The sequence below is a fragment of the Meles meles genome, chromosome 1, assembly GCF_922984935.1.
Source record: "Meles meles chromosome 1, mMelMel3.1 paternal haplotype, whole genome shotgun sequence".
In the NCBI taxonomy this organism is placed as follows: Eukaryota; Metazoa; Chordata; class Mammalia; order Carnivora; family Mustelidae; genus Meles; species Meles meles.
The window spans coordinates 144776912-144799764 of NC_060066.1; the positions used below are offsets into that span (position 1 = coordinate 144776912).

Below are 22853 nucleotides of genomic sequence, written 5' to 3' on the forward strand. Positions count from 1 at the left end.
AGGACCTTACCCAGAGGGCAAAGCAAGAAAGTCAGCTGGAGTTTACTTGGAGCTACACAGCGCAGGCTGACCTGCACGGGTCCCGTGCAGAGTTGACTGAGGGACTAGATCTCGAGAAATGTACTGATATGAGGCTTTACTTCCTTTGGTTTTTTGAAGGCCATCATGCCAGACCTCGTGGCCAACAATGAAGGTAAGTTTTTTCCTTAAAGAGTGTCCTTTTGATCATTTTTGGGTAAGCTGACCTAGAGCTGAGTGAAGGGGAGAAAATAAGCAAATAGCTTCTCCTTTTCCCTGGGGTGAGTCAGACCGAAATTCTGAGGATGAGCATGAGTGAAACCCTCCTGTCGGGGGAGGTGGGGCTTGTTGGTTAGGATGGCCTTTCTTATGAGGTAGAAATGAGGGAGTGTACCCCCACAGAATGTCTCAGCACCCCTTGCGTCTTATGGGCCCCACCTAGTAGCTTGGAAGCACCCTCTGCTCTGCACATGGCAACCGGAAGTACCAGGGACTTAACACTCCCCCGGGGAGTGTCAGCCAGGGATGGTTTGGAGCAATTGGATAAACATATCTGATCTCTTCAATCCTCAGGACAATTCTGAGGCATGTCCTACACCATCATTGTCCAATAGAAATAGAATGTCAGTCATTGCATTCATCGCGTAATCCTCATGTAATTTTACATTTTCTTGTGACACATTTTAAAAAGTAATAAGAGGCAGGTGAAATGAATTCTAATAAAATATTTTGTTTAATCCATAAAATATTTTGTTTAAAATACTATCATATCAAAGTATAATCGACACAAAAATTGCCAACGAAATAGTTTACTTTGTTGGTACTTTTTTTTTTTGTATGTTAGAAATCCAAACGTTTTTTTGGTTTTTTTTTTAAATTTTACTTATTTATTTGACAGAGAGAGAGACAGATCACAGGTAGGCAGGGAGGCAGACAGAGAGAGGAGGAAGCAGGATCTCCGAGGAGCAGAGAGCCAGATGTGGGGCCCGATCCCAGGACCCTGGGATCATGACCTGAGCCGAAGGCAGAGGCTTTAACCCACTGAGCCACCCAGGTGCCCCAATGTGTATTTTACATTTAGAGCACAGCTCAATTCTCTTTAGACACATTTTAAATGCTCGGCAGCCACATGTGACTGGCCAGGCCAGTGCTATACGATCTCTCGAAGTTGCTGAGCGCAAATGAGCCCCAGTTGCCTGCGGTGGTAAATCTTCATATTGTTTTAGCCTACTTAGACTTCCTTCCCTTCCCGGAATGACTTCTGCAGTCCTTAACAGTGCTGACTGAGGTCGCCTGCCAAATACTACTTGTGTCCATATCTGTGCCTCTGAGTCAGCTCCTGGGGACCACAACCCGAGACACGACGGAGTTAAACCTCTAAGCTCTAAGGGTAGCCACACTCGTGTTAGCTGTTGAGCTGTTCTCAACGTTGAACTTTCCTTCTGCTATTTTTATATGTGGGTAAATACTTGCTTAAAGTTACAGCAAAGTGTGTTCTATGCTGTGACAACCTGAGGGAAGGGTCTGTCTGTTCTTGAGCCTCGAGAATAAAGGACAGAACAGTGTCCCCTCCCCTGAGGCCAAAGTGGAGGTAGCAGGAGCAGGACCCATGGAGATGGCCGTGCCCAGCAGGGGGCGATTTAATGAAGGTCACCTGCACCAACACTTGGGTGGCTCAGTCAGTTTAATGTCTGCCTTCAGCTCAGGTCATGATCCCAGGGTCCCAGGGAGCCTGCTTCTCCCTCTCCTTCTGCCTGCTTCTCCCCCTTGCCTGTGCTCGCTCTCTCTCTCTCTCTCTGTCAAATAAATAAAATCTTAAAAAGAGAGAGAGAGAGAACAGTTCTATCAGGGCATGGAGCAAGGATAAGAGAACAATTTTATGTCAGCAAACACTAAACTATCCTTAGAAGAAACCTGACCCCCAAATGTCCATATGTATTAACAAAATATTTTGGTTTGTATTGACCTAATGAAAATGGAAAATTCCTTCTTGCTTATCTGTACATCTCCAATCCTCTTAAGCAGAATGGAACTAGCTGTTTCTCTTGGCATATTTTTTTTCTGAAGCCATCATCTTCACCAAATATAGGCCAATATATGTTGACTTCCATGACCTAACATTAGAAATAAACAAAATATCACACAGAAGACTAGTTTAAAGTTGCAACTTTATATCCTTACCTTCTAAAACCATGTAGCCTTCACTACCTTTTCCAAAAAGTGGATTTAAAATGACAATAGCAACATTTAATTTTGGTGTCCAAAACACATGCTATTGAAATTACTCTCTCTAAGGTCACCAGTGAGCTCCTGTCCTAATAAACCTAGCCTGGGATACTCCCTACATTCTCATTCTACTTGAATTTTTTCTGCAGCATTCAACATATTGAACAACACTTTCTTTGTTTACTCCATGTCAATAAGCATTTACTTATCACTATAAACTGAGTACTGTTAAAAGCACCTTAGATACATCAGAAAATAAGAAAAGGACTTGTGCCGTCCTGGAGATCACATTACAGTACGGGCAGACATCATTAAACCACAGGCCTCGGTTACTGATAGTTTTTAGAAGTGGGACACCAAAATGTCCTTTCTGAACAACCAAGGAAAGGTCTTAGGCGTTGGAGCCTGGAGAATGTGAGTCAGAGACCAGAAGACGAGAGAAAACTGTGCGGTGATGTGTGATTTTCACCTAAAGTATCCCCAAACAGTCAGTAAATTTATAACCATCACAAGACGCCAAGTGTAATTGATTTCTTATGGAAAACAGAGCTGGGGTGTTGCTTACATCTGGGTCTGGCGACTCCGCTGGTCCTCTCAAACCCACACCCTCTCTCCCACTCCTGGCACCATTTTATGAGTTTAGGGCCTCAGCCTTCAAGGTGCTCTCCCTTCTGAGCTCTAGTCTTACTCTTCTCTATCCCCAACCCCCATGTTGCTGCCTGAGTGATCATTCCCCCAACATACAAATCAAATCCTGTCAGTGCCTTTTTCCTGAGTCAGGTCTTCTGAAATTGGTAATATATTTACCAAAGATCCCTTGATAAAATATACACCGAGAAACACAGATTCATTTGTCAATAGAATCATACTTAGCAAAACACACTGGAGTAGTTTTTTCCTTCCAAAACAAGAGTGAAATGCTCTTCCCGTTTAAAAAGGGTTGACATGGGGGCACCTGGGTGGCTCAGTGGGTTGGGCCACTGCCTTCAGCTCAGGTCATGATCTTAGGGTCCTGGGATCGAGCCCCGCCTCGGGCTTTCTGCTCAGCAGGGAGCCTGCTTCCCTCTCTCTCTGCCTGCCTCTCTGCCTACTTGTGATCTCTGTCAAATAAATAAATATGCTCTTTAAAAAAAAAACGGATTTTAAGTAAAAATAAATAAATAAATAAAAAGGGTTGACACGCTTCTCACTGCTGGAGGAACGATCTGTAGTTTAACAGCAAAAGATTCTGAGAAACTGAGATGGTTGCTAGAGCTAAGCTAATTTTGACCCAGGTAATCCCAAGTGGGGGTTTGGAGGTCTGGAGAGCTGACACCTAACAGTTTAAGGCATGTGAAACTGGTTCATTGCCCAGACATTCAGGAGCTGCAGGTTAATCTTCACAACCAGCAGCCTGATATGTCTGAAGGTAGGTGTCCAATGTCCAATCAGAAAGATGGGATCAGGGGCGCCTGGGTGGCTCAGTGGATTGGGCCGCTGCCTTCGGCTCAGGTCATGATCTCAGGGTCCTGGGATCGAGCCCCGCGTCGGGCTCTCTGCTCTGCGGGGAGCCTGCTTCCTCCTCTCTCTCTGCCTGCCTCTCTGCCTACTTGTGACCTCTCTCTCTGTCAAATAAATAAATAGAATCTTTAAAAAAAAAAAAAAGAAAGAAAGATGGGATCAAGTTTTGCTTCTGCTCTGAATGTAGGTCCAGATGGTGTGGGTTCTGCTCAGGGAGAACCAACAGCTGGAGAGGCAGCCTAGGGGCTGAGTTTCCTCCAGGCAGCATAGTTGGGGGAGAAACAGCATGGTGGCTGAGGGGACTCAAGGTCATCATCAAGAAGAAGGTACTGACAAGCATCAGATCTGAAGGATGACTTAATAATGACAATAAGTCTCAGGAACAACAAAAGCGATTAATTGCTAACATCTACTTCCCACTTGGTATATCTGAGGAATTAAGCATGTAACATGCATTCAGTCTATTAGATGAGTGGTTGCTATTTCTTATACTTTATATGTTACTATTTCCCAACATTCTGCCTTTATTCCTGCTCTCCTCACATATTTAAACTTTTTTCCCGGGTGGATGAGAAACCTCGGGCATATAGCGGTTAGGAAACTTGCCTGAACTTGAACAGTAAGTGGTTAAGGAATGACTCAAGGCCAAGTGAAGTAAAGCTGAAAACCAGACAGCGAGGTGTGAGTCAGAGACCACAAGACAGAGGTCAGGATGGAGCACAGGCGAGGAATGGGTCTAGGCAAGTGGGTTAGAGCTAAGGTCAGGACGAGTTATAGGACTGAATTCTCCTTTAGCTGCATCCTGGTGTGTCACAGAAGTGAGAATTGCTCCGAGAGGAACCACACAGGACCGGATGGGGATAATGGAAAAAGCATGCCAGTATACAGAAGAATGATTATTTTATTTTGCTTTCTTCATTCCGTTGTGGTAAGAACACTTAACATGGCATCTACCCTCTGAACAAAATTTTAGGTGCATGATACAGTATTGTTAACTACAGGCACAGGAACTGTACCAAAGGTCTCTAGAACATATTCATCTTGATTAACTGAAACTTTTTAAAAGAGATTTGTTTCTTTCTTTTAGAGAGAGAGAGCACAAGTCAGGGGTGGGGCAGGGAAAGGAAAAGAGAATCTCAAGCAGATTCCACACTGAGTGTGTAGTCTGATGCGGGGCTCGATCTCACGACCCTGAGATCATGACCTGAGCCAAAACCAAGAGTCGGGTACTTAACCGAATACACCACCCAGGTGCCTCCATAACTGAAACTTTATATGTACTGAATAGTTAGCCAGTCATTCAACATATATTCATTGAACACCTACTGACTTAGTCCACGGAGGCAGCTGTAACAGATTACCATTGGCCAGCTGGCTTACAAACACATTGGAAATTTATTTCTCACAGTTCTAGAAGATGTAAGACTGAGATCAGGGTGCCAACGTGGTCCAGTTCTGGTGGGAGCTCTCCTCCAGGTGGCAGACTGCCAACTTCTTGTTATATCTTCATGTGGCGGGAAGAGCAAGGAAACTCTCTGGGTTTCCTTCACAAGGGCACTAATCCCATTCAGGAGGGCTCTCCCCTCATGACCTAATCCCCTCTCATAGGCCCACCTCTTCATACGCATGATGAGGATTAGGATTTCAACACGTGAGTTTTCGGGAGACACGTTCATCTCAAAAGCCTACCCTATAGCAGACACGGTTATAGAAGCAACATTGAAAAAGTAGATAAAACTCTGTCCTTACTGAAGTTACAATTTAGCTGAATAACAATAGATTGAATATTAAACAATAAAAACTGTAAATCTGATCTGTTGTGCTGTCACAACATTTCCAAGGGAAAATTCTGGTGGAACTGAATTTTTAAAATTAGGGGTAAGATAAAGAGAAAAACGACTTCCTATCCTGCAGGCCAACCCCCTTCCTCTGTTTAGCAAAGATTCCCAAGGTCCACGTGGCAGTCTGAACATGGTCTCCCTGAGGCTTAGGGTTAGAAGCAGTATCAGAATTACTGGGCCTGGGGCACCTGGATGGTTTGGTCATTAAGCTTCTGCCTTTGGGTCAGGTCATGATCTCAGGGTCCTGGGATCAAGCCCCGCATCGGTCTCCCTGCTCAGCGGGAAGCCTGCTTCCTCTCCCATCCACCCCTGCTTGTGTTTGCTATCTCACTGTGTCTCCCTCTGTCAAATAAATTTTTAAAATCTTTTTAAAAAATCACTGGGATGAACCACCTTGCCTTTTACCTTCCTGTTTCTGAATTCCCTCACAGAAAAAGTTATCTGGGATATGCTTGAATACCTTGCAGGAAAGAAAACTTCATGTTTTTCAACTCAGTCCACTCCAAAGAAGTTCAGCTTTGGTTTGGTTTAGTTTGGTTTGGCTTGTCCTATACTGATCCCTGTTAGAGTTCTTGCTAACCCTGATCCAACATTGAAAGTGTTTTATATTATTCTCAGTGTTGAATTACCCACAAATTGATTGGGTTTAGATGCCTTCTGGATCACTGTTTTTCACACAATGCCCTGGGAAGCCCTGAGTATTGTTTCACTCTGGGCACTTATGAACTACGCCTTCAAAATTCCTCCCAAAGTAAGCCTCCAATGGAGGCCCGCTTGGAGTTTGCAAGGACAGCTTTCTTTCTCTTTCTTCGACCTGTATTTAACTCCCCTTACCGTTGCACACGGATCGTCACGCCTTGTGGATCTTCAGCAGGATCAGGCATTCTCGTTTCCAAGATTCCTTCTGTATACTCCAAGGGGCCATCTGACAGAACCGTGCCCTCTGAGCTCTGTTTTGTTACCATCACCATCTCTTCATTCACTAGAGGAGAGAGTCCAAGTGTAGAAACTCGCTACAGACTAAGAAGTCCCTCACCAGGATGCTCTTGGAAGGCAGCAATTAATTCGGGGTCTACCAAAACCAGAGGGCTCTCTTTCCTGCCAATCTTGGGATGTTCTCTTTCACGATGAGGGAGTTGGACAATCCCATGATAAGTTTCCTAGTTTTTCTTTTTCCCACCCCAGGCACAGAGAACAGACCTGAATGCCTTAGATCTTTGCCCTTGCCCCAGGGAATGTTCTTAGCTCCTCTGAATCACAGGGCATCCCAAAGCAGCTAGCTAAGTCTGCAGCTAGTAGCTCAGAACACGGGCTTGTAATCACACAATGCTGAGTTGGAATCCTGATTCTGCTAGTTGGCAAAGGAGTGGCCTTGGGCAAATAATATTTTCTAAGCCTCAGAATCCTCAGCTGTGAAATGAGTAAAATACAGCCTGCCTGGAATTTCTGCTGTCAGTATTAAATTGCAAGAGCAGAGGAATTGTGATCGGTTCAGAGTGGCTGAGACAAATTGCTAGGGATTATTTCTTCCCAGGCATTTGTATGACTGGGAGATCTAACCCCGCCATCAAGATCTCCCGGCTGGTATAGAGGACAGCGCCTCTCCTCCACTATAGTTAAGGTAGTTTGTCCCATAATCATGCAAGCCTCTGTTACCAAATTCCAGTCTTCACTTTCCAAACAAACCTCCTAGGGGCAAGGCAGAGAGACTGATCCCTTCCCTCAAGTTTCCTCAACAACCCCAACAATGTCCTAGTCTAGGGATATACTTGTGAATGTCCTCCAAGTTTGTGTTCAGGCCCATGCTCACCTTCCTAAAAATGGGGAGCCACTCTTGCAACAGATTACTTGGAAAATTCATGAAGTTCCTGAGTGGAACTGTCTGAATTCCACCCATCTTGTGTTGTCATGAAAACCCAGGAGTGTATGGCTCAGAACTGGCCATTTTTTTCCTCCAACTATTTACAGGAAATTCATAATTCACAATCACTTGGAAGAGAATTCATTGCTCAATACACCACCTGGTATCTGGTAGGAAATGTTGGAAATAAATCATTAAATAGCAGTTCAAGTACCACCTATTAAAGACCTCTGGTCCAGTTTAAATACACCTCTTTCACAGTGCCTGGGTGACTCAGTCAGTTAAACATCTGCCTTCAGCTCAGGTCATGATCCCAGGGTCCTGGGATTGAGCCCAGCATTAGGTTCCCTGCTCAGCAAGGAGCCTGCTTCTCCCTCTCATTCTGCTCCCTGCTTGTGCTCTCTCTCTTTCTCTCTCTCTCAAATAAATAAATAAAATCTTAGAAAAAATCTAAATATACTCTTTCATGTTATCTTGCCCATCAGAAATGCTTTCCTCTTCCCTCCCACTGCATCCCTATAATAGCTGTCTTTATTGAATGCTTATTAGTTGTTTCCAGGTCATATAGCTGATAACTAGCAAATCTAGAATCCAACTGTACTGAGTTAAATAGTGTCTTCACAAAATCTATGTCCCCTGGAACATGGGAATGTGACCTTATTTGAAAACAATGTCTTTACAGTTGCATTTGAGTTAAGAGACTTAGAGTGGGCTTAAGTCCAATGATTAGTGATGTTATAAGAAGAGGGAAATTTGGAGACAAAGAGACAGTAGGAAAACAGAGAAGGCTAGGTAAACATGGATGCAGAGATTAGAGTCATGTTTCCAAAGCCAAGTGATGCCAAGGATTTCTGGCAACCACCAGAACCTATGAAGACACAAGGAAACAGTCCTTCCCAGAGTCTTCAGAGGGGACATGGCCCTGCCAGTTTTTAACTTTTAGCCTCTAGCACTGTGCGAGAATACATTTCTGTTGTTTTAAGTCACCCAGTTTGTGGTCATTCGTTACAGCAGCTCTAGGAAACTATCACACCAGCCTAAGTCTGTCAGATGCCAACCATCTTCATATTTAGCCACTATGACATGCTGTCTTGTGTTTGTAGTACCTAAACTCTGTCTTTCATGGAACATTTATCAGATGCCTTGTATTTCATGGTAGGAGGCAGACAGTTCACCTAGAACTTGAAGCAGGAATGGAAGTGGGTGGGGAAAGGTCCAATTATTGCAAGGTAGAGAATGGACAAGGCTATTTCTTGACAAGGTGCCCAATCCTTTACAATTATAGTCTGACCATGTGGTTTAGCAGAGAAGGGGAAATGTGTCTACTTATGAAGGAAGTACGGTGCACTAGAAAGAAAATAGGACGGGGACCTGCAAGGCCTGTCATGAAGCGGCTTTGTGATTGGACACATGGTGTTCAGATGTGGCTGCTTTGATACAGACTATCGACATGGGAACCTTCAGACGTGGCCTCAAAAGCAAAAGAGTAACCTCTCAGCTTTAAAAAATCCCTAATCTCCTCACTCAGTCCCTCTCAATCTCTGATCCTCTCTCCGTAACTCCCACTTCTGACACATAGCATACACTTAACTTTTTAGTTAAGTGTAAATGAGTAAAGAACTGTATACTGAGGACAGAAGGAGGTTGGAGGTGTCAGAAATGAGATAATGGTCAACAATAAAGAAAAAGTCAGATGGATAGCAAGAGTCATGAAAGAAGCCTTAAGAATCAGAGATGTCTGCCAGTAACATTGGGTAACCAATAGTGGTAACACAAGGCAATGTGGCAAAATAGCAATATTTATCAAATCTTGGTAGTAAATATAGATGTTTGTAATATTTTTCTTTATAGTTTGGTGTGCTTTAAATGTTTTGTTTAAAAAAGAACAACAGGGCTGCCTGGGTGGCTTAGTGGGTTAAGCATCTAACTCTTGATTTTGGCTCAGGTCATGATCTCAGGGTCAAGAGACTGAGCCCCATGTTGGGCTCTTGTGCTGGGTGTGGAGCCTGCTTGAGATTCCCTCTCTCCCTCTCCCTTCACCCCCACTCCTCTTTCCCCCTCCCCCACTCATAGGTACATGTGCATGGGCACTCTCTCTCTCTAGAAAAAGAAAGAATAAAAATAAATAGATAAATAATAATAGAATAATAGAACAATAACCATCTCCTAATGGTTGTATCACAATTCATGTGTCACATTGGCATCATTCAAATCACTTTACTTTGATGGATGCTGAATCCACTTCTTCGTGAGCAGACGTTGTATGGTTGTGGCCAAACAGTTCATTTCCCCATGCAAATGGACCAATACTTTGGAGAGAAGCTGTGGAAATATATAGGAAAATACGTCTCCCTGGGCTCTGTACTCCTGCTCCTGAGAATTTATGGAAAGGAAGTGATAATTCAGAAGAAAAAATGATGGAGAATACATAGATGAAAAATTGGGAGACAAAATTGTTTACAACAATGACAAACAGGGAATAACTTAGGGTAACCATGGGGGGAATGCTCACCACTGCTCCCACTCTGGTCACGCCTCCTCTTTCCCTAGATCACTGGGGTAGCCTCCAGCTGTCTCTGCGTCCACCCTTACACCCACAGTCTACTCTCAGCAGCCGGGGTCACCCTTTTGAAAGGAAATGAAATCACATCCCCACTTCTCTTCCAATGGTTCCCACCACCCTCGCTGTTACTAACCCTGACCTGAGCCACCACCTCCTGTGGGCTGGATTTTGGAAACAGCCCCCTAACCCTTTTTCCCGGGCTTTTTTGGGAGAGGGCTGTTTTGGAAACAGCCCTTCTCCCCTTTTCCATCTTCTTTCCCCTCAAGACAACAGTGAAAGTGTTCCTTTTTCAAATCATAAATCGGATCATGTCACTCCCCTGCTCGGAACCCTCCCGTGGCTTCCCGTTTGACTCAGAATACACCCATATGACTCAGAGTAAAGTCAGAGTACACATTTATAGCAGCACAAAAGGACCTCAGCTCCTTCCCAGTCCCACTGGATATTTTTCGTAGGCTGTTCCCTCTACTCCTAATGGTGTTCTCTGTATGTCCACATGACTCATTCCTTCATTTCCTTCAAGTGGCAACTTAAATCTCCTCTTCTCTGTGAGATCCTCACTAATCACCCTGATTTAAATGTTACCACTCCAGCACTGATGCTGAGTAATGTACAGAATTGTTAAATCATTATACTGTACATCTGAAACTAATAGAACACTGTACTTTAATTATACTTAAATCAAAAAAATTAATGTTAGCATTCTATATACCCTCATCCTACTTTCTTGTTTTGTATTTTCTCTTAGCATTTATCATCTTCTAACATACTAACTTTACATATCATTTTAAATGTCTATCTGCCCTGCTCCAAAACATGTGTATGCTAGAATTTAAACTCCAGAAAGAAAGGAATTTTTATCTATTTTGTTTATAGCTCTTTCCTCAGCACTTAGAACAGTATCTGGTACATAGTTGGCATTCAGTAAATATTTGTGAAATGAAAGCACAATGCTTAAGTAAATTGGGTTATACCAAGATGAGGGAAGATTAAGCAATCAGAAAAAACTGGACTCGTATTGTGTATCAACACAGGAAAAGACATATGATGATGTAATGTAAATGTTAGAAGCTTATGATGCAACCTGATCAAAACTACATTGGTGTGACTTTGGCAACATTGTCTTTTCTGGTTCTTTTGCTTTCTCTTTCCTTTAAATGTTAGAGTTCCCAAGAGGTGTCTGACTGGCTGACTCAGGGGGTAGAGCATACAACTCTTGATATCGGGTTGTGAGTTTGAGCCTCATGTTGGGTGTAGAGTTTTCTTTAAAAAAAAAAAAAAAATGTTGGCGTTCCCAAGTTTGTCTTTGTTCCTTTTAGTATTTCTGTCACCACTTCCAACACCATCCATTTTATTTATCATGTTGTCCAAACATGTCTTGTGCCCATGCTGTGTTTTGAATTTCTCACCCACATTATCCATTATTCATGTTGTTTTGTATACACCTCTATTAAGAGTTAGCTACCATTCTGGAATAGTTGTCTGTTCATCAGTCTCCCCCATAAAAATAGAACTCTTCCGGGATAAGATAGCTAGGACATATTAGTAAGGACTCAATACATGTTTGAGTCATACAAGATAATAAGTTGAGTTCCTACTGTGTGCCAAGTACCTCTAAGAACTTTACATATATAGTATCATTTGATTCTCACTGCAGCCTTGTGAGAGGCGTAAGCTAGACGTACCTTCATCACACAGATGAACAAATAAGGAAACAGGATTATGAAAAAGTGACCAAGGGGCGCCTGGGTGGCTCAGTGGGTTAAAGCCTCTGCCTTCGGCTCAGGTCATGATCTCAGGGTCCTGGGATCGAGCCCCGCATCGGGCTCTCTGCTCGGCCGGGAGCCTGCCTCTCCCTCTCTCTGTGCCTGCCTCTCTGCCTACTTGTGATTTCTGTCTGTCAAATAAATAAAATATTAAAAAAAAAAAAAAGAAAAAGTGACCAAAAAAGTATGCAGACGTTAACTTAGGTATTAAAACGAGCGAATTATAGGTGGTTTTTCTTACAAAAGTTTCTTTAATATTGTAGTTAAGCGGTGTGTGTGCCTCGTGTGTACACACGCCGGTACCTGCACGCGAGCAAATAGCCTAACAAGTCAGTGGGTTAGCGCAGCACCCGGAAATTGTATGGCAGGGTCTGGGAAAAGGGGCGGATCCCAGCGGTACTCCACCCGTGAGCAGTCTGCGAAGGCGGGGCGTGCGGCGGGAGGAGCAACGGGCCACACCTACGGAAACGAGTCCTTACTGGGAGGCCAACCGGCTGCTCCTCGCAAATAACCTTGTGGGGGCTGTGGGCGGAGCCACTCCTGAAAGGATCCGGCCAGGGGGCAGGGACAGGCTTGGCCGGAGGGCAGGGACAGGCTTGGCCCACGGACCGTCACCGATTGGCTCCCTCTGAGATGGGGCGGTTCTAAGACTGGCCCCGGTTCGTCGGGGGGCGGAGCCTGCGCCTAAGTCTCCGAGAGAGGAAGGAGCGCTGCACGGAACCGGGCTTTGGGACTGCTAGGTCTGCGGCGCCGTCGGCCCCAGAGGCGGAGCCGGAAGCTCTGCGGTTTCATTCCTGCGTCCCTCTGTTGTCGAAGGGGCAGTTCTCTTCCTCTCGACCCGTTCCGCCTGCCCTTCTCCCCCTTCACCCGCAGGCCCAAGTCCCCAGCCTGGCCGGGCGGTGTTGCCGGAGCTCCCGGACCCGGAAGAAGCACTTACTCCCTCCTCCGCCATGGAGCCCACTGCGCCGTCCCTCACCGAGGAGGACCTGACAGAAGTGAAGAAGGACGTGAGTAGCACCACCTTGCCCAGGCGCCGCCCAGGGCCGGGGGTCGAGGGTGGGCTGGGGCAGGCTGAGGCCCGCGGGCGAGGAAAGCGGAAACCCGGAGTGGGAGTCGGAGTCGGAAGAGGAGCCTTCGGGTGGAAGAAGCGGAAGGTCCAGGCACCGCAGGACGCACCCGAGGGACCTTAGTGGCAGTGATCCCTCGTGACCTGTTAATCCACGTTTAAAATCGCTAAAAGCAGGGCTTGGATTCCTGAAACCTTGTCCACTGGAGCATTTCTTCGCAGTCAGCTTCTTGCCCGCTATTCACTGGTGATTTTTACCCCCGTTGCGCTATGGAGCGGCGTTGCTGGGAATCGACTGCCCAGGTTCATCTTGAGCCAGAATCCTTAGCATGATGGCTCAACCTGGAGCGAAAGCTGCACCAGTTAAAGGAGCCCAAGCAGTGGAGCAAATATGTGAAACTCTTTATAAGGGGGGTTGGGGGAAGCTCAACAGCTGAAAGCACAACCTGGAATTCCCCTAGTAAGCAAACGCCCACATATTTAAATTGGGGGGTGGGGGGGCGTGTAGCCAAAAATTAATTTACAGGTAAATGCTGAAAATATTCAGTACCGAAATTATGGTCTTTTGCTTGGACGCTGCAAAACTGCCCAAATCTTGATACTTAACACTTACTTGTTAAGGTATTTCTTGTTTGTTTTGCTTTTAATTACTTGTTTTGCTGAATGAGACCTATATGGGTACCACTGAAGTAACTTCATGTCATTTCAAACTAAACACAGAAACTCAACAGAAAATGAGTTCCAGTTTAACACTTTAGTACTTATACAGAATCATATTTATGAACTGGACAAGACAGCATACTTTTAAATGTTCATTTACCTTAAAATTTTCCCCTTTCCCTACCTTGAAAAGTTTAGTACACTGTAGTCATGATTACATAATTACAATTGGCGTGACTCATTAGTAAAAGGTAACTGGCTGGGTATGACTGGGATTTGTGCCTTAGCTTCCTCATTCAGCAGATTTTTGTGGAGCACTTAGTATATGGAAAGTACTCTTCTTGGGTCTAGAAAGATACAAAAAAAAAAAAGGACAATCAGGCCTCTTCTTTATAGCCTATTTGAGATAAGACTGGGACATTGATTACTACCATAGAATATATGAGTGTTGTCTTATATAAGATTTGTGCCAGTGGACCCATGAACTTTAAGAGCTAGGCCTGTGGTGTTCCAGATTCTTTGTCACACAAATTGCAGTGTTCCCATTTAGTCTTTACAGCAGCCTCTAAGGGAAATAATTGTCATTCCCATTTTGTAGCTGATAACAAAAGGCTGTGAAAGATTACAGGTGAGTATAAATATAAAACCTGTACACAAAAAAAAAAACAAAAAAAAAACACAAGAAAAACCTGTACACAGACACAGTTGTGAAGTGTCTTTTTTACTATCAGTTCATTCATATTATCCATCTCCATGATTTCAATTTACAGCTGTATCAGAAATTCATAATCTTGGGGAATCATGAGTGGATTTTAGGAGGTCTATGGAAAAAAAGTATATGCACATTTTTTTCCTTAGAAATTTTTTTCATGCTATTTTCAAAATGGTTGATAACCTCAGAAGGCTTTAAAATTATCATACATGTATTTGGACTCCCTTCTTTGTCAACTCTAGGTCCTATTTCCAAATATCTACTGGAAATCCACTTTTATATTCTGCACACTCCTTGTCTTGTCAAAAACTGAACTTTTTATCATCCCTTCCCCAAAGCGGCTTACTGTCCATGGCAGTATTCTCTGTCTTGATGGATAGTATATCACTACCACCCATCCTCCTAGCAAGTCCCACTTTTTCACTCTGCTCTCCCCCAACCCCCTCTAGTTGTTTACCTCATCTTTTGAGTTGAATTTTGTTCAGTTTCATAAATAAGGATTACAAGCTGCTATGAGGCATGCATGATTCTAACAGGTCAAAAATTAAAGACTAAGACACAATCCCAGTTTGAAAAGAGCTTGATTTCTTGGGAGGAGGTAGACGGACATAACTTAATAATTTCAAATTACAGTATAAGTGCAGTGAATTTTCCATTCATCTGAAACTATCTACTTGACACTCTGCTAAGTGCAGGATATACAGAGTTGGGCAAAACATGCCTGGTTTATGCCTGCTTCAGACATACAGGTCATTAAGGTTGAAAGCAAATATATAATTACAAATTATGGTAAGTACTATAAAGGAGACAGACAGGCACTGAGACGTAGCAGGGGAAATCTACTTGACATAGGATGGTCAGGGAAGGTTACTTTTTAAACTGGTTGCTGAAGAATATGGCAGAACTGGGGGAATAATATTCTAGGCAAAATAGAATTTGCAAAGGACCTAAAACAGGCCAGATCTTGGTGACTTGGGGAAATTGGAAACACAGGCAGAGGTTGCCCTCGGATGAAGTTATGAAGGTGAGCTAGAGCCAGTTCCTAAAGGGTCTTACAGATGGCAATAAAGTGTTAGGATTTTTTCTCCCCAAGTGTAGTAGGGTCTGTTGAAGAATTATGTTATATTTTTAGTTCCTCTACCTATTGTATGAACTGAGGAGAGCAAAAGTAAGAAGAGGCAAACCAGGGGCACCTGGGTGGCTCAATTGGTTAAGCTGCTGCTTTTGGCTCAGGTCATGATCCCAGGGTCCTGGGATTGAGCCCCGCCTGGGGCTCCTTGCTCAGGGGCAAGCCTGCTTCTCCCTCTGCCTGTGCTCTCTCTTCCACTCTCTCTCTCTCTATGTCAAATAAATAAATACAATCTTTAAAAACAAAAAAGAAAGAAAGAAAAGAAAAATAAAAAGAGGGAAACCAGTGAGGAGATTATTGGAATTTATACAGTTGAGAGTTGATGGTGATTTGGATCAGGGTGAAAGCAGTGGAAATGGATAGAACAAGCGAATTCCGGATGCATTTTTGAAAAAGAAATGATAGGAGTTGGTGATGGATTGAGTTGAGAAAGAGTGGGATCAGACTGGTAAGTGAAAATGTCAAATCAGCAATTACACCTAAAAGTCTGAAGATCAACAAGGAGATCTGAGCAAGAAATCTAAGTGTGGGATTGAATGAGTTCACCTTGGAAGTTGAGAGCTGGAAGGGAAAAGGGAGATCATAGGGGAGTTTTATAAAGTGAAAGGTTATAGCTCCAAAGGTGGGAATAAAGCCAGGGGAGTGTTGTATTCGTATAGGACAAGAAACCAGTATTTCAAGGAGTGAGTGGGTCAGCTGTGTCCTGCCGCTGAGAGGTAAGATGAAGACTAACAAGTATGAGATTTGGCAGTGAGGAGGTTATTGGTAGCTGAAAAGAGTATTGACACAGAGTGGAAGTGAATTGGGAGATAAGTGGAGTTGTGGTATATAGACAAGTGAAATAAACGCACAGGGTGCCGTGAGGACAGAGGAGTGGGGTGCCTAACTCCTGGGGAGTCTAAGCAAAGCTTCTAAAGGAGGTGACCATTGTGCCACATCATAAATGATAAATAGGGACTTGGGGTATGAAAAGAGAAAAACAAAGTAATAACACAAAGAACTAGGGAGTGACGGACAGCAGTTTTTACGTAGAACATAAAGTACCAGGACAGGTAGAGGGGGTGATAGATTAAGCTCCAGAGGTAGTCAGGATCCATATTACAAAGTACCCTGTCTCCCATTATCAAACAGCTGTTATTTATTGAGTACTTACTGTGTATCAGAGACTGTCTCAAGTCTCCATATTCACTGTCCTACTTAGACCTTCCAGCAGTCCTGCAGGGTTAAGTGTTTATCACTATTTTATAAATAACCCAAAGCTTAGGTTACTTGTCCCAGCTCTTACAGGAGTATGTGGCAGATTTAAGATCTGAACTGAAGTTGGCCTGATCCAGCGCCCCACTCCTGACCTCTCAACTGTTCTGCTGAAGGGAAGGACTTTATCTTATAAGTTAGTGGAATAAAACCAAGTTTTAAATTTTTACAGAATTCACTGACAACGTTTCAATATTAGCAGAATTCACGTAACACTCCAGATTTCCATTTTCTCTTGAAAATTTGGAAGATCTGATAGATGTGTGAAGGAGAAATTTGAGCAGGAGGAAAGAAATAAGAAGTACAACTAGTCGTCTTGTTTGTTAATAGTCCATGCAACATCTGACAAAAACCTGAGCTAAGGCAATGCTAATAATAGAAATGAAGTAAAGGGGCAGATTAGATAAATGTAAGGGGTAAATTGACAGGACTTGGTGGGTGGGTGATCAGATGTGGCAGGTGAGCAAAAGAGAGGAAGTGGAGAATGAGTGGTAGGTTTATTGCATGATTGGATGGACGGTGGTACTCCCAAATGAGTTAAGAATATCAGAGGAAAAGGACAGGCAAAGATAACAAATTTGGTTTTGGACAGGTTGAATTTGAAGTGTCTTTGGGCTAAGTCTAGAAAGTCTTGATCACATCCACAAACTTGGCGATCATCAGCACATAAGTTGTAGAGATGACAACGGAAGAGGTTTTTTCCGAGGAGTTCAGCTTTGAAATCTGTTCTCTCTCTCCATCCCTGCAACTTAAATTCATGCACTCAGCATGGCTTATGGAAAACATTGCAGCAGTCTCCTTACAGCTCTCCCAGTTTTTGCTCCCCCCAGTCCTCTGCAAAAGTTTTTTAATTGCTTCTTATTTATCAACCTTTGATGACTCTTGTGGCTACAGTGAATTGTATGTTCCTTAACATATTATAAAAATTCTTCCATAATCCAGCCTGTTTCCTTTTCAGCTCAGTTTCTTACCACTGTTCTATGTGCACGCTGCATCCCAACTACCCCCGACTTGTTCATATTCCCCTCTGTGCACCTTCATGCTACAAATATAGCCTCTGTAAATTTCCCATATCAGGGAGGTATGCTTAGTTGTTTACTCTGTGCTTCCCCAGTACTTGTGGGGTGTTTTTGTTTTTGTTTTCTGGGTCATACCACATTATCTTATAATTATTGGCTTGTGTTTGATACTACTCTTCAACTAGACCATGTGCCCTTTGTGTACAGGATTCAAGTCTTGTTCATCTTTGTATGCTCAGCACTTGGCATATTAAGTGTTTAGATATTTGAAATGTTTGCTGTGTGAATAAATAAATGAACGTGGAAGTTCGGTGGACTGAGAACTATGGGAACCCTTCACCCAGCCTACTTTCTTGCCACTATGTACTGGGATACTTGCAAGATCTTCCATTGCCTTTAGCTAGCTCGTTCGTGATAAATATAAGTCATGATAAATTAGTCATAACATTTGTTGATGACTTACTATGTACCAGGCACTTTTCTAAGTACTTCACATTTATTATTTTATTCCTCATAATACTCAGAGGAGGAAACTGAGGCACGGAGGAGTTAAGTTACTTACCCAAGATCACATATCTAGTAAGTGCAAGAAGAGCTAGAATACAGTCACTGGCATCAAATTATTAATGCTATTTATTGGGACCCACATCAGCTTTCTGCTAATTAAGTTCCCTGAGGTACTTCTCAGATCTCAGCCTGTTTTCTGTGATTTCCTTTTCTTCATTTCTTTTATTTCATCCAACATTCACTATTTCTTTAGCATACTCCTCCAATCTCGTGCCCACTTCCCTTCTACCAGCTGACTCACTGAGTTAGGGTATAGTCTTTCCAACTGACTCCAAAGATAGACACATTGTGGACTCTTATGGTTTTACTCCAGGAAAGTGGAAAATCTACAAACGTGAGAAAGTTATCAATTATGAGGCCTCACTAAGTTATCCTCTTTGGTCCTGACTAATCCTGGATTCCTTGTTCAATGGTAACTAACATGGAAGCCTCTGCTCTCATCTTTACCCCTGAAGATGGAGGCCCTGAGCATACCCGCTATGTCCACAGACACAGGCCCTCTAGATTCAGCCAGTTTCCTCCTCATAATAGCCTGGTCTTGGTTTATAGCTGTGAAGGTGAGATTAAATTAAAGCAAGACAGAAGCTGCAAGGAATGTTTAGTTTAGGACCTACTTCTGTTTACTTGGCCCTTGTCTTAATAACATGGATTTTAGTAGGCCTGAGCCTCCTGACTTCAGTATGTTTTCTCCCACCAGTTAAGATTCCTAACAATCAGTCACCTATGTGATTTCCTCAAGTGTTGAAAAAAAAGAAACACTGAAGCACAGTTTTATGTCTTTTAGGCTTTAGAAAATCTGCGTGTATATCTGTGTGAAAAAATCATAGCTGAGAGACATTTTGATCATCTACGTGCAAAAAAAATACTCAGCAGAGAAGACACTGAAGAAATTTCTTGCCGAACATCAAGTAGAAAAAGGGCTGGAAAATTGTTAGACTACTTACAAGAAAACCCCAAAGGACTGGATACACTGGTTGAATCTATTCGGCGAGAAAAAACACAGAACTTCCTGATTCAGAAGATTACAGATGAAGTGCTGAAACTAAGAAATATAAAACTAGAACATCTGAAAGGTAAGATATGTTGGTGTCCAAGAATTCATTTAAATGCGGCAATGCTTTTAAAAGTAAAATACAAAACAAAAAACCCAGAAATGATTGTTTTGTTTTTATTCAAAAAGTTTCAGCTTCAGAATTACATTTGATTTACATTTTTTTTTTTTACCTTATGTCATTTCATTGGAAGAATGGATTATCACTCAGTGTTCTGTTTTTATATTCACTTAACAATACCATTTATACAAAACTTCAAGAAAATCCTGGTATACACATGCGTTTGCTTCTGAAGTCTGCAGAATGTAAGATCGATCTATTCAGAAGTAACCCCTGAAAATGCACATCACACATGAAGAACAATATATAGGCAAAGTCCAGCTCTCATAGTTCTTCTTCCACCAGTTGATCACAGAATGAAGTGGTTGGGATATGCTTGTAAGAGTCATGTCCTGTAAGTTATCCATAACTTTAAACACTAGAGTCACACTCAGTCTGGCATGAGGAGAGAGGTGTGGGAATGGAAATTGATAAATGCCATAGCAAATTCATTTCCTGTGTTTCTGCCTCGCTCTGGAGCACACATCAGTAATTGGAATACCACAGAAAATTGCCTTCACTGTTTAAAATCTCCTCTCCCCATGAACCCCATCTCTCTCTCTCTCCCTGTGCCTTTCTGTAGCGCACTTAAATAAATATATGTGCATGTGATAAGCTGTCCTCCAGCTGTTCTAGGCACTCGGGATACAGAGAAGAGTAATCTAGGGCTCTGCCCTTAAGAAACTCTGTAAGTCCATATTGGAGCACATTAGAAGTCTCCCCTCCTGAGCCATATTTTAGAAAAAAGTTTCTATAGCATGGAACAGAAATGCTGAATGAATGTACTGTGAAGTTGAAGAGCTAGTGGGGAAAAAAGTGACATATAAATATACTTTATAGACATCACAGATTTGACATAAAATTTATCAATTCAGGAGGATCTGTGTCTCCAGATGGTTAAGTTAAATATTTGCTAAGACTAATAGAAAGATAAAATTTGTGTGTGTTTATTCTTTCACCCTGAGGCTAATTGTTAGCTATACCTGTTGGATGTGGTAAAATTCTTTGATCAGAGCAACCATTGTTATTTAAGTAAAGTGTTAAGCTGAGAACCAGGACATTATTTGATGTGAAGAGGAGACCTGGGTTATAGTTCTTGCTTTCCCATGAGGTAGTTCTGGAATGTTGGGCATTACTTAACTTTGGGGCCTCTATTTCTTCATCTCTACTAGTAGAAGCTATCCCAGAGGACCTCTGAAATCCCTCCTACTTCTAACACCCTGTGATTCAAGAATCCCTAATTGGTATTAATTAACTCAGAATTTTGCATATGCTCTGTTTAAAGTTTGTTTTTTTAATTGGGTAATACATTTTGTGCCGGAATGCTAAAGAATATTAGTTGTGACAGCTATTTCTTATTTTATGAAAAATTTTAGGGGCTACTTAATTCCAGGTCATTCAGTGGTTAAGTATATAAGGATACAAATTAAATGTGAATTATAGCATGTCATTTAGTTTTCTTGAGACTATTTCCTTATCTAGGAAATAAACATAATGATATACTTCATGGTTGTTGGGAAAACCAAATGAAACGGGAAATGGATTATGGCAGAATTCATAAGTTGCTCTTTAAATCTTGGTTGTGTGGTAACTAGCTTGTAATCTTTAAAAACTTACAATTACAAGATGGATATGGGCTCAATTTTTTAAGTTACTTTTTTCATTTACATCTGAATAATTTTATTGTAGGACTGAAATGTAGCAGCTGTGAGCCTTTCCCAGGGGGAGCCACAAACAACTTCTCTAGATCAAATTCAAATGAGAGTAATTTCTCTGAAAAACTGAGAGCATCCACTGTCATATACCATCCAGAAGGAGAATCCAGTACTGCCCCTTTTTTTTCTACTGAGTCTTCTCTGAATTTGCCTGTTCTCGAAGTTGGCAGAACTGAAAATCTCACCTTTTCTTCAACTACGCTTCCCAGACCTGGGGACCCTGGGGCTCCTCCTTTGCCGCCGGAGCTGCAGTTAGAAGAAGAAGGAACTTGTGGAAACTCTAGTGAGATGTTTCTTCCCTTGAGATCACGTGCTGTTTCCCATCAATGACAGTTTACAGCCTTTTATTTTTTTAATAACGACAAAAAATATTTGAAAGTGTATCAGTCTTTTTATAAAATTGCTGTAAATGACAACATTTGATATATGCCTTTTAAAATGCAATGGAAGCATACTCTGTAATTAGACTTTTTTTTAGGACAAAAGAAGCATACTTTGAGATAGCTAAAGAAAATCATGTTGATCATGTACTTTTCAGTGTTTTCTATTCTTTGCATTTTTGAGGTATCAAGTGTTTTCACATTTTTTTATGTGAAAGACTAACTTTAATTTTTTATGTAAAGACTAACTTTAATAGGGAACATTTCTCTATTTGAGAATAGAGTCTAAGGCTGGAAATAATGTCTCAGTGCATTTGTACTAGAATTTTCATAGTCTCATAGTCCTTTCCAACTATTCAGCAGTAAATTTGCAGGTTAAGCTACATCTATATGGTAATAAAGCCAATCACTAACAGGAAAACTGCTAGTGTACTGAAAAGAATCTCCCAGTCTCTTGGGCTTAGAGACACTTACTCTGATGCGGAGGAACATCTAAGGGAGTTTGAGCCACCTAGGATCTCAGTTTGCCAAAATACATTTCTTATTAACCTTACTAATCAATATTGTTTTCTTAGGATTTTCACAACCTTTGCTTTTTCATTCCTACAGAAAAGTCTCAGCAAAAGCCTGCGATGGCGTGTAATTTGGTGAGATTTAAAAAATATTTTTCTGTATTTTTCATTCTCTTATAAAATGAGGACCACTGTACAAGTTGAAAGAACTAGGGCAAAATGTTATATGTGCGTATCTATGTGCCACTTCTGTCTTTAATACTTTTTGGAACAAGTGGGCCATTAGCCTGATGTGTCTTTTTATTATAACAGAGTTTGGCTAAGTTTACACCTTTATAAATTTTATGCTGTCATTGTTTTTATTTAAATTATAATTCTGCCTATTTCCTGATATGTCTCATATATTTCCATTACTTTTAAAAAGCAGAGATGGAGATATGCTATTAACAATAAAAGTTTTTCAATTATAGTGCTATTTTTTTTGGAAGTTTCAGGTATTTCAATAGGAAGTAAATACCGAAAATGCTTTTTTTATATGTGCCAATTTTTTTAGAAACATTACTTCAAGTTGTGAGATCAAGTTGCATTTCAGGATAGACTGATGCCTTTATAAGTCATGAAGAAGATTGCCATATTCTTCAGATAAATTTTTTCAAGGCTGAGTGGTTTTTTAGTGTAACATTTTCTAAAGATTATGAGAAGCATGTTTCACCTTCAGTGAGGCATACGAAAATAGTGGCATTACATTGAAAGAATTCTCGTCAAAAAGCAGAAGCAGGCTTTTCATTTCATCAATAAAATAAAATTTGAGGGACGTCTGGGTGGCTCAGTGGGTTAAAGCCTCTGCCTTCAGCTCCGGTCATGGTCCCAGGGTCCTGGGATCTAGCCCCGCATTGGGCTTTCTGCTCAGGAG

General features: G+C 42.0%; 1 protein-coding gene across 1 annotated transcript; it reads left to right on the forward strand.

The window, feature by feature from the left end:
* The first annotated feature begins 12377 nt into the window (after positions 1 to 12377).
* BCL10 (BCL10 immune signaling adaptor) lies at positions 12378 to 22853 on the forward strand. Its single transcript, XM_046021500.1, has 3 exons — positions 12378 to 12782; positions 18967 to 19255; positions 21023 to 22853. The coding sequence occupies exons 1-3, from the start codon at positions 12726 to 12728 to the stop codon at positions 21376 to 21378; spliced, it is 702 nt and encodes a 233-aa protein (XP_045877456.1). The 5' UTR covers positions 12378 to 12725; the 3' UTR covers positions 21379 to 22853.

Excerpts from the sequence above, each read along its gene's own strand:
- BCL10 (XM_046021500.1), top strand. The coding sequence starts at position 12,726 with ATGGAGCCCACTGCGCCGTCCCTCACCGAGGAGGACCTGACAGAAGTG. Across the intron at positions 12,783-18,966 it reads TGACAGAAGTGAAGAAGGAC|GCTTTAGAAAATCTGCGTGT; the intron begins GTGAGTAGCACC and ends TATGTCTTTTAG. Across the intron at positions 19,256-21,022 it reads AAAACTAGAACATCTGAAAG|GACTGAAATGTAGCAGCTGT; the intron begins GTAAGATATGTT and ends ATTTTATTGTAG.